The 12598-nt window shown below is 40.9% G+C and overlaps 1 protein-coding gene across 3 annotated transcripts in view; it reads right to left on the bottom strand.

The window, feature by feature from the left end:
* Positions 1-669: 669 nt before the first annotated feature.
* The window catches only part of SLC9A6 (solute carrier family 9 member A6), a 60475-nt gene continuing 48546 nt past the window's right edge, over positions 670-12598 (bottom strand). For 2 of the 3 annotated variants that reach the window (XM_070502344.1, XM_070502343.1), the window contains 2 exons: positions 6942-7047; positions 670-3368 (listed from right to left, as the gene is read on the bottom strand). In XM_070502344.1, the coding sequence (XP_070358445.1) occupies positions 3096-3368; positions 6942-7047 (379 nt within the window). In that variant the 3' untranslated portion in view covers positions 670-3095. The remainder of the gene's footprint in view (positions 3369-6941; positions 7048-12598) is intronic. The other variant, XM_070502345.1, reaches the window with a different exon arrangement.

The following is a 12598-nucleotide window of genomic DNA, read 5'->3' as shown; positions in this document are numbered from 1 at the left end:
CCTGCACTGAGTCAGGTTCACAAACGGACTTGCTCAAATCTAACGCAGGGTTTTATCTGTGAATTAGAAAACATCAGTTTGTCCAAGAAAAGAGCCTATGTTGTGCAGGCCCACCACCTGTGTCTCTCACGGGACCAGGAACCAGGAAGCTAGAGTGCGCGGCAACACCACACAGAGTGTGGGCGGTGCCACTGCTCAACTAGACAAAGTTGCTGTCAGCAAACTCTAACCTACAAAACTGTTCATGTACAGAAAGAAAGACCTCTCTTTCACTTGGAAGAAGGCCTGTTTGCGTGATCATGCTTTCAACCAAACTTGGAACTGCCTTTCTCCCTAAGTGCTCACAGCATTTACTCTCCCCAAATAACAGAACGAACATTTTCATGACATTATCCGTTACTAAGCTAACAGGCTACAAATCAATTTAACAGAATTCGACTGCTATGAGTCGTATTTCTTAAATGGTCCAATTGTGACCACAAGCAAATAACCCAGCCTTACACATGAGCACCAAAAAATTGCCACCCTGTCAGTTACGTTCTGTTAGGTTTCTGCTTCTTTTTTAAACATCACTCTTCCCCCGTTCCCAGTAGGTATATAGGTGGAAAAATGAATGAAGTCAGCACTCTTTCCTTCTCATTAGAATAAACTGTGACTCAAATACAGTGAGTGGTTATTTGCAAGGCTATAATTTTTTTAATGACAGATTTTCCTAAAAGAAACCACTATAACATCTGTCCAAGTACTCCAAGGGAAAACAAAAAATACATAAAGATTAAAAGTCTATCACTTCAACAGCACATTGCCAAACACGGACAACTAGGATAAAATGCCAAGGAACCTTAAAAAATAACTTTAAAAGATGCAACGTTCAAGTCATTCAAATGGGTAGGGTCCACAAAGAACAGAAAAGCAAGTTCGAGAGCAGTTCTACTTGTGCAAGATGGTAACTCAGACTGTACCGCACCCACGCTCACTCAGGTGGCGAAAACCAACAGATGGATGAGCAGAGTTTGTTTTTTCCTCTTCGCTTGGAGATGTGCACACAGATGAGAGGAGAGGAGAATCTTCCAGATGCTGATGTAAGCACAGCAGGCTTGGTTCCCCTTTGATAAAGTACGAAGGCAGATTGAGTTGACTCAAGCTTTATCAGTTTCCCTAAGAAAAAGTCTTATGCATGCTGAAACGGACGAGTTACTGAATTGGGCATGCTAAGTATTTACAGCCATTTTCATAAAGTGAGCTCAGTAACCTGACAGAATAAAAAAAGTAGTTGTTAATTTCTTGTATAACCTTTTACAACTTGAATAACTCCGGGGGTAAACGACACTGAAGTTCAAAGCCCCTCAAACATACATTAACAAGAAATTACTGACTGCATGAAGAGGCACACACCATATAAAATGTACACTTCATGGGGTTCCTGCATAGCAGGAAAGTCACTACCACTACAGAACAAATGGCTACGCCGACAGTTAGAGCTGCCACTCAAGGGGACGACAGCAGAATTCCCTTAAAAACCTCAAGGAGTGTTGACAACAGCACAGATACCTTTGGGGGAATAAGCTCATATTTCGTTTGGAAAGATATTTTTCATTGGAAAATTTGAACATCATGTAAACAAATCAATTTTCGAATTGGGTAAGATTTAAGGCAATGCTACTCAGACCCGAGGGGAGAAAACCCACGAAAGTTTCTATTTTCCTTCTGAAACATTAACAGGTCAGAATCGGTCAGAAGGCATCCCCCTTCCAAGTGTCCATGCACCTTTAGGTATTTTCAGCATTGCCAAATAGCATCCACTTTCATACTCTGAATGTGAAACAGGAAACTGTTATGTACTCTTCCTTGAAAACCGTAAAACAAAACACACATGGCAGCTTAGGTATTTCACGTTAAAAAGTAACAAGAAAATGAAGACAACTACACCCAGTGCACACAAAGGAGGCCCGCCTTTGCAACGAGCTCTCCAGAGCATTGTAGTTCTCTCACGCCTGACTTTGGTGTAGTGTGGAACAAACATGGATTCATAAATTAACTTTTAACATCAACTATAGACTAACGAATGACAATTAGACACAGTAAGTTCAAAAGTTTTACATTTTGCTCCTGTTTGGCTGCTAAAGAGCAGCGATTTAAATCGATATAAAAACTTCTGACCACAAAGCTTGCTATACAGATAAAGTACATAATCAAAAAGTAAGCAGCAATTGAATTTCTTATTTAAACTTATCTGGTACAGAATATTTACATACTTGGGAAGAGAGATCTCCGAAACCACCATTCTCTTTCCCCCCCTCCTGCCCTCTGCCCCTCTCTGCCCGCCCCAGTCCCTCCAAATTGAAGTCAAATGCCCAGGACTATCTACACCTGTACTTTGGCTAAGCTGGCTGGATGCGACTCCGTCTGCGGTCTCGGTCTGGAAGAAAAGAAACAAAGTCTTGGAAATCATTTGCAGCCTTCTTTTCGGAACAGCAGTGTACTGTACTCAACGAATCTGTCCTTTCCCAGCAAGGGGGAAAAGGGCCCCCGCACTTCACTCCCCAACCTGAATGGGGCAAGATCTGAATGCCATCAGCCTCTTGCGCCATAACAGGCCGCCAGAGAAAAAGGAAAGAAAAAGGTCACAACAAAGGCAGCAATGATCAACACAAGTTTCCCAACAAAGAAACCTCTCCTCCCTGGGCTCCCCCAGAAATAACACTCCTTCTTTCCTCTCCCTCCCCTCCCACAAACCAAAATGAATTCACATCACAAGAACTTGGTACTCTGGTTAAGTGTCAGGTAAATATAAGAAAGAGTAAACCTGTCACTTTTTGTACTTTAACTGAGACATAAAGCTAACGGAATACACAACATCACTGTGAAATTAACTTTCTAAAACAGATCCAGTCTACATAGTGCAGCCAATAAAACAGAAAAGGATAGTTTGCTCACAATCTGCCTTGTACAGGATATTTATATTCTTTCGATGCCATATAAATAGCATTTATACAGCTTAAACATTCAGAGACATGCACTGGGACTTTTTAGGTAGTACGAATTTCTTCACAATCACATGTGCAAATTTTACAAATCACTAAGTATTAGTAAGCTTAGGCTGGACTGTGTCTCGTATTATCTAACAAATTTAACGGGGGTTCAGAATCATCCATAGGAAGAACCAGGCGTGTTCCCCGAATGACCAGTTCGTGGTCCCCAAATGCAAGCTCCCGATCCAAGGCGTCTTCAGAACTGTTTCCTATAAATCTCCTAGGGGCACCGGATGCTGCTGATTCAGTGTTCACAGTAGAATCCCCATACGTCAAACTAATATCGCCGTCATTGAGAATAAGATCGGAGTCGTCATCTTTCAATTGCTCCTGGTTCTAAATGCAAATAAAATAAGTTTTAAGAATTGTTGGGAAATTCAAGAAACATTTCTGACAGGGAAAATGTCAAGGATTCTCTATTTAAAACCCTTCAGGGGTAGCCTGCTGCCCTCAGGATCAAGTCTAAAGTCCTTTCCTCTGCTCAGAAGACGCCATGTGACTCGGGGCTTCATCTAACGCCACCATCTGCTCTTGCCACCCACAGCCCCACCGTGGGCCCGCCGGACTGCACTGCTGACGGTTGTCCAAATCTCTCCTGCTTTCTCGTACCTCCTGCGCCCTCTGCCCTCCTTCACGTGACCAGACCCTACTTATCACTGAGGTCTCAGCTCAAAAGTCATTTTCTCCCGGAAGTTTTCCTTGATCTTCCAAGGCTAGCTTACATGTCCCCACTGTGTTCTCCCCTCGCATCCTGTACTTATCCCTCTCCTGGAGTGGCACTTTCCTTTGTATCATACCTGCATGCGTACTGGTCTGGTCCACACACCATCTCCCGCTAGACCCTCAGTCCCTGCTTTGCTGCAGCCCAACTACTTAGCAGTTTGGGACACACAGAGAGTATTCACCAAGATTCAACTGATTACTGAATGCATTTGTATAAATGAAGCTTTAACTTTTGTATTAACAGTGCCTAGAAATACAGTATCACCCAACCATATTCAATCCTCATCGCATACTTGTCTCCCAACTCACTAACCTTTGGTTCTAACGGAAACTTTGCGGCCAAAAAGAGTATAATTAAATAAAGTTCTACAAAAAAGAAAAAAGTCAAGCATATATAGTGCCATTTTGGTAAGTAAAAAATGTACATGTGCACAGAAAAGTCTGGAAGGGTATTTAACAAAATGATGATAATGAGCTCTGCATGATAGGATTGCTAGTGATTTTTATTTTTTTAGGTTTCTGTATTATCTGAAATTTTATGGTAATGAGTACATGTTACTTTTAAAAATCAGAAAGTCGTTTTTTCTAACGTAAAGAGTAAAAATCATTGCAAACACTCATATTGATGCAGCAAAAAAGTCTGTTGACGAATACTCCCTGAGGGAAGTAGAGCCAATAGAAACATCTTACATCCAGCTCTCCTATCCTGGATGTTTGAAAATTTAAGATCTGTCTAAGTTAAATAGATTCAAGAGACTATTAGACAAACATAATAAAAAATTTTCTCTTGCTAGAAATTTGCCTAAATACTCAAAGACAAAGACATGTGAATTAAAAAGCAAACAAACCCATTCCACCAACCAGCCATGATCCCTTCCTGCCCAATCTAGCTCTAACACTAAGTCTGACGAGTGTCCATCACTGAATTCAGCAACAGTCACAACAGAACTCTTGGCACCTTCACGCATCAGCAGGAGCTCTTCAGCACCTTCTAATGTCTTTATTAAGTTTGAGGTTTGGGGCAATATCTATCAAATTCAAAATGCATATGCCTTTTGCCCCACCAATTTAATCTTTAAAATCTCTTCTGTTTACCTTTATATACTTGGGTAAATTTATATGTACAAGGATATTCACTGTAAACACTGTTTGTAATAAAAAAGCAAAGGAAACAACTTAAAGTTCTATCCATAGGAGATTGATGAAATCACTCTCGGCATAGCCACACTATGCAGCCTCGAATAAAGAGCAGGTAACGGACCTCCTGTACGCACAGAAAGCTATCCATGATGCATCACTGAGTGAAAAAAGCAAGTAGCAGAACAATACACTTATTATGAGCTCACTTGGGTAAGACAATCTGCACTAAGCGCTTCACAAAGACTGCCTCCGGGGCATGTGGGGGAGAAGGGGGGCGGCTTTTATTTTTCACTTTGTACATTCCATACTGTTTCAATATCTGGCCACAAGCATGTTCCTTTTCTAACTAAAAAAACAGTTAATGACAACAAAAAATAACATTAAAAAGTTAAGTCTTATGGTCGTTACAGGTTACATTGCATCCCCCCAAAAGAGGTTGAAATCCTAACCCCCAGCACCTGGGAATGTGACCTCATGGAAACGGGTCTCTGTAGATGATCAAGTTACGATGAGGCCATTAATGTGGGCCCTGATCCAACATAACTGGGGGGTGTCCTTATAAAAAGAGGAAACATGGAGACAGACACAGACATACACACACACACACACACACACACACACAGGGAGAACACCAAGTGAAGATGAAGACAGAGATGTGTGTGATGCTTCTGCAAGCCAAGGAATACCAAAGATGGCCAGCAAACCACCAGAAGCTGGGGAAAGGCATGGGACAGATTCTCTCTCACAGCCCTCAGAAGGAACCCACCCTGCCCACACCCTGACCTTAGACTTCTAGCCTCCAAAACTGTGGGACAATACATTTCTGTTGTTCCGCCACTCCGTTTGTGGTACTTTGTTATGGCAGCCCTGAGAAACTAACACAACAATGTTGTTTTTTGCTATATTCCACAGGACACACAGCCGTTGTGGAACTGTTGGCTCTTGATGCTGGTGAATGGGTCTCTGGAATCTAAGAGCCAAAGCCCTCTGCACAGAGCCACATGGGCACACGGCACAGAAGGAATGGCGACTGTGCTTGAGGGGAGCCTGGGCAATGCGGGAGGGAAAGACAAGAGAACACGGGCTGTCCCTCCCACTCCACCAGTACCATCTGCCAGAAACGTGCACTGACTCAACGTAACCCAAAGCTGCAGGCATTCCTCCCCGATCCCGGTGCCACTCCAACTAGGTCTACTCTTCTCCATCCAGTCTCTGTGGGATCTGCGCTAACACACGACATTGCAGGTCACAGGGGACTGGGAGGCGCATGTCTGCACTGCTTCACCACAGCCTCGTTTCTCTTCTCAAGGTGTTGCGTCAGAGTAGTCAAGATTGGTGGGTTTTGTTGACATGAGCACTTTATTTGATGCCACAGATTATTTTTGAAAGGTTGAGTTAGAAGCAAAGATTTTAAAAAGAAGAACTTGAAAAATGAAAAGTTCATCTTTTAAAATAAAGGCAGGTTGGCTTTTGTCATTTCTTTCTTTGTTGCAATACTTGCCGGATCACTAATCCTGTGTTGGCAGCTAAGGAAAAAATATGGAACCTAGATTATATCTCAGTATGCTCACGCCTCTCAGCAGTGTGGAACCCACGTAGGTAAACTTTCCCTAATATCCAAAAGTCGGTAGGCATGAAATAAAAGACCATCTGTTGCACTTCAGGGGCACTATTAATCTTCTTAACATGACTGTGACAACTCTACTTTATAGATTAAAACATACGCATTTGTACTGAGCTGAGGCCACATGACTGCAAATAAATGAAAACCAGCAGGGAAACAGAATTATCTACTAAAATCACTGACAGTAAGATGAGGTACGATTCTATATCTGTTTTCAAATGATGTTTCAAAGGCTGTGAATTATATTTATAGATTTCAATATATTTTCTGGCTGAGCAAAATGTGCTTATAGTCCCTCTCATGGATTTTATACCTTAAAGGCGAGTAAAACCAAAGCAAACCAAAGCAAACCAGTAGCCCATCCACAGAGCAGATAAATTTAACTTAATGAAGAATTTAGGTTTTGGATAAAACCAACTTACTTCATAAGCCTGGGGGCTGGTTAGGCATCTCGCAATGGGTCCACAGCAGGCAGGGAGTGTTGTCGTAAGAGGAGGCCCACTGTGCGTCAGCAGGGGCTTCAGATAGCTGTGCTGGTTAAGGAAGAGCTGCATTCCTTTCTCCACAAATTTAAAAGAACAATTTATTTGAGAACACCCACTGTCACAGTGTACCTACCACTTCAGAGGACAGCAAAGGGCGTTCACGTATGTTGTCTCATTTTATCACCATGTTACGTAAGTGAGATAGCAAATGGAGATTTTATTATCATCTCTATTTCGCAGATATGGTAGCTGAGGCTCAGAGAAGTCAATGATCCACCTGAAGTCATACAATGAAGTAAATGGAGGACCAATACTCGAACCCAGACTGGTTTGATTCCAAATCCTATGCCCTTTCCGCTACATCATATTGCCTTTCTGATTTTACTAAAACCAAAAGGAAGACAAAATCACTCTCAGTTTAGCACTGAAGGATATATGGAAGAAAGTAAAGAATGACAAAAGTCAGAAAAAGAGATTAAATATTCCAGTAGTAGAATACAGTAATAGAGATGGTTTCAATCATTTATTGTGGATTCAGCTGGTCTCTTGAATGAACTGAAACTTGAGCATCAAAGGAAATTCAAGTCTAAAAACATTTTTAAAAATTATGTGTCATCAGTTCCTCTATCATAGACTCTCATTTCAATATTCATTTATTCTCCAAAAAACAAAAATAAAAACAGATGTGCTAATATATATGATACTTGGAAGGAAAAAAGAATCACAAGAAAAAGTAGAGAAAAGAAGAAAGACACGTATACATATCCTCTATTTTCTAAAATTACAACCAAAGATTGTTCTCAATTAAAAATGAAGAAGTCAGAGAAAATGTCTTGAATTCCCATATTTATAAATTCTAAGTAAAGATTAAAGTCCTCTATATAAATTCACTTATATACTTTATAAAATATCTGGCCACACAAAACGACTGAAAACCTGGAAACTACCAGGTCTTAGTCTAGTGGTACTTGATATCACAGTACTGAGGCTAGCAAGTCTTGATGTTTAACTCTATAAGAACAAATTCCTTAAAAACCAAAACTTACCAAATATTGACAAGAGAAAAGAAAGAAAAATCTGAATAGTCTTATATCTATTAAGGAAATTAAAAACCTCCTTATACAAAACACTCTAGGCACACGTGGCTTTGCTGGTAAATCTTCCCAGCATATAAGGAAGAAATAATACCAATCCTCCAGAAAATACAAAAATTTTTCCCCGTGAATTTTATAAAGCCAGCATAATCTTGTTACAGAAACTTGACAAGGACATTACAAGGAAAAAAAAATCACAAACCAAATCTCTCATGAAAATAGACTCAAAAATCAGACACAAAATATTAGCGAGTTAAATCCAGTGATGTACACAAAGGATAAAACATCATGACCAAGTTGTATTTGTTCCAGTGACACAAGATTGGTTTAACAATCAATCAATGAAAATCAGCATAACAACAGATTACAGGAGAAAAAAATAAACATATGAACATCTTAACTGACGCAAAGCATCTGATAACATTCAATACCTGTTCATGATAAAAACTCTCAGTAGACTAGAAATAGAAGGGAATATTCTTACCTTTATAAAGGATATCTCAAAAACTTACAGCTAACATCATACTTAATGGTGAAATATTGAAAAACTTCCCCCTGAGGTCAGGAATAAGACAAGAATGCCCACTATCATCACTTATATTCAACATTGTACTGGAGTGGTCCAGGCAGTATAATAAGACATGAAAAAGAAATGTAAGGTATTGGAAAAGAAAAAATAAAATGTTATTATTCACTTGATTTTCTGTATAGAAAATAAAAAATAATCTACAAATTATTAGAAATAGTAAGTGAACTTAACAAGATTGCTGGATACATGGTCAATATATAAAAATGCAATTGTCTATATATTAAGAGTAAACAAGTAGAAAATAAATACCATTTGCAATAGCATCAAAAATATCAAGTATTTAGGGGGCTGGCCCCGTGGCCGAGTGGTTAAGTTCGCGCGCTCCGCTGCAGGCGGCCCAGTGTTTCGTTGGTTCGAATCCTGGGCGCGGACATGGCACTGCTCATCAAACCACGCTGAGGCAGCATCCCACATGCCACAACTAGAAGAACCCACAACGAAGAATATACAACTATGTACCGGGGGGCTTTGGGGAGAAAAAGGAAAAAATAAAATCTTAAAAAAAAAAAATATCAAGTACTTAGGGATAAATAAATGAAAGATGTGCAAGACTTGTCACTGAAAACTACAAAACATTAATGAAGAAATCAAAGATCGAAATAAATGGAGTTATATACTATATTCATGAATCAGAAGACTCAATATTGTTAAGATGTCAGTTCTCTTAAAATTCATCTGTAGATCTAATACAGACCTAATAAAACTGCCAGTGGGTTGTGTGCGTGTGTGTGTGTGAGTATATGTGTGTATGTATAGAAAATGACAAGCTGTTTCTAAAATTTAGATGAAAGTGCAATGGACATAAAACAGTCAAGGAAATACTAAAGAATAACAAAACCGTAGGATTTCCCCTATTGAATAGCAAAACTTATTACAAAGTACAATCATTAGCAGGGTGTTGTATTTATGTAAAAATAGACAAATAGAAAAGAGAGTCCAGAAACAAACCCCCACTTATATAGCCAAGTGATTTACACCAACGCTCCACTGTAAATCAGTGGGCTAAGGATGGTATTTTCAATAAATGGTGCTGTCAGTTGAATACTCGTACGGAAAAAAGTAAGTCTTGAACCGTACCTCACACCATACACAAAAATTAATTTGTGATGGATTGAAGACTTAAATATGACATCTAAAAAAACCCACACTTTTAGAAGAAAATGCAGGAAAATATTTTCATGACTTTGGATATAAAAGATTTAAGACACAAAAAGCGCTAACCATAAAAGAAAAAATTAATAAAGAAATCTTATTAAAATGAAGAAGTTCTGTTCCTCAAAAGACAGGATTATGAAAACTAAATGGTGAACTACAGATTAGGAGAAGATAGTCACAATACATAACACCAAGAAAAAACTGAATTCAGGAATATAGAAAGAACTATAAGTTGCTAAGAAAAAGATAAGAGACACGTCAAGAATGTGGCGTAGGTGGACTCTGAACTCACCTCCTCCCACGGACACAACCAATTTACAACTACTCTGGGAACAATTACCCCTAAAAGAGAACTGAAAACTGGATAAAAAGAACCCCTGCCAACAAGGGACAGTCCTGATTGAGGTGGAAGAGGCAGAAATTTCTTTCTGGAGAGGAAAAAAGCCACTGTCACAAGCCACAGCACTTCATGGCTGGCCAGGAGCAATCCTAAGGTATACAGCCTTCCCTAGAGGGAATGGGGGACCTGAGCGGGGTAACGTTACTGCTATAAGCTTCCTTTGGACTCAGCACAACTAAGACGAGTGTCATAATATCTGGCTTTGCTGGCTATTAACTACAATGGGGGATACCCCAGAAAAGCTATTGGACATAAGGGGAAATAAAGCCAGCTCTTACAGGGTCCATGCACAAATTCATCCATTTCAGAAAGCAACCTACAATCACCAGAAAGTAAGGTGCACAGTCCTTTGGTGAAAAGAGACTCACCTCATAGGCTCTGGCATCTCGGTAAGAGGTGAGAATCCTCCAGGGACTGAGACATTGGTGGCAGCCATTATTGTCAGCTAGTACAGGTGTGCAGACACAGATGCTGGCAGACACCATTGGAGTTCTTCCCCTGGCCTGTTAGCCCAGGGTCTGCCCCACCCCCTAGAGCACCGATTTAATCCAGCTGAACAAGGGCAGGCAGCCCACCCTAGGGACTGGCTCCACCCAACAGCCCCACCCTCAGGCGACTTGTCAGCCTCATTAGACTGGGTGTTCGGATCCTCTGCAGGCAGGCAAGTGGGTCTGCCTCTGTAGGGGAGGGCATGTGAGAGGTGCAGGTGTAGTGTGTGGGGCACTGGCAGAGTGTGTGAGAATTCTTCAGTGGGGGGATTGGGTCTGCTTCAAGGGCTCAGGGCACGAGCATGGGGCAGGACTGTGTTGATGGTGCATGTGACCCTGTCAGCGGTGGGGCTTGACAGCTACAGACTTGTGCTTCTCAAACAGCTACATACGGGATCATCCCCACTTTCTAAAGCATGAAACAATTGGGTGCTCCCTTGCCTGGGGACAGCCCCACTCAGCTGCAATTGTAAGAGAGCTCAATAGCATTGCAGGCCTGAGGCCTACAACAAATGTAAGCCCCTGAGCCTAGCAACCAGCCAGGCTGGGGGCCTAATCAACAGAAATACTGCAACAGGAACGTGCTATTAGACCTTGTAGCCAACTGTGCTGGTGCTTCCCATGCCCAACAAAGTGACTGAAGGGTCCAGAGCAGGAACTCTCAGCTGAGCATTACAACCAGCTGGCTGGGTGACAGCCTAGACTCCCTGTGCACCTGCAGCAAGAGCAACCCCGCCACAACAGAAGGACACGTGTAGCCCAAACAGGGGACACTCCTGGAACATATGGAACTGGTTATGAGAGGGAAGCACACTGCTAGGCCTCATAAGGCATCTCGTACATAAGGCCACGTCTCCAAGATTGGGAGACATAGCTGACCTACCTAATACACAGATATAAACACAGAGAAAGAAGCAAAATGAGGAGGCAAAGAAATAGGTTCTAAGTAAGAGAACAGGACAAAACCCCAGGAAAAGAACTAAATGAAACAGAAATAAACAATCTACTCGACAAAGAGTTCAAACAAAAAGTCATAAAGATGCTCACTGATCTTGGGAGAAGAATGGATGAACACAGTGAGAATGTCAACAAATAACTGGAAAATATCAGAAATGAAGAATACAATACTGGAAATGAAAAATTCACTAGAGGGACTCAACAGCAGAGTAGATGATACAGAATAATAGATCAGCAAGCTGGACGAAAGACCAGAGGAAATTACCCAAGCTGAACAGATAAAAGAAAAAAGAACTAAAAAGGATGAGAACAGTCTGAGGGTAGTCTGCGACAACATCAAGCACACTAACATTCATGTTATGGCTGTCCCAGAAGGAGAAGAGAGAGACAAAGGGGCAGAGAATCTATTTGAAGAAATAATAGCTGAAAACTTTCCTAACCTAAGGAAGGAAACAAACATCCAAGTACAGGAAGCACAGAGAGCAGCAAACAAGATAAACCCAAAGAGGCCCACACCAAGACACATTATAATTAAAATGTCCAAAAGTAAAGATAAAGAGAGAATCCTAAAAGCTGCAAGAGAAAGGCAATAAGTGACATACAAAGGAAATCCCGTAAGGCTATCAGCTGACTTCTCCGCAGAAACCTTACAGGCTAGAAGGGAGTGGCATGATACATTTAAAGTGCTGAAAGGAAAAAACCTACAGCCGCCAAGAATACTCTACTGGCAAGATTATCATTCAGAATGGAAGGAGAGATAAAGAGTTTCCAAGACAAGCAAAAATTAAAGGAGTTTATCACCAAGAAACCAGTTTTACAGAAATGCTAAAGGGACTTAAGTGGGAAAGAGAAGACCACAAATTACAATAAGAAAATCATCCCAAATAAGGCAATAAAATCACTGATAAAGG

This window comes from Equus asinus, chromosome X (genome assembly GCF_041296235.1).
Source record: "Equus asinus isolate D_3611 breed Donkey chromosome X, EquAss-T2T_v2, whole genome shotgun sequence".
Taxonomy (NCBI): domain Eukaryota; kingdom Metazoa; phylum Chordata; class Mammalia; order Perissodactyla; family Equidae; genus Equus; species Equus asinus.
This window is presented reverse-complemented; position numbering and strand designations above follow the sequence as displayed.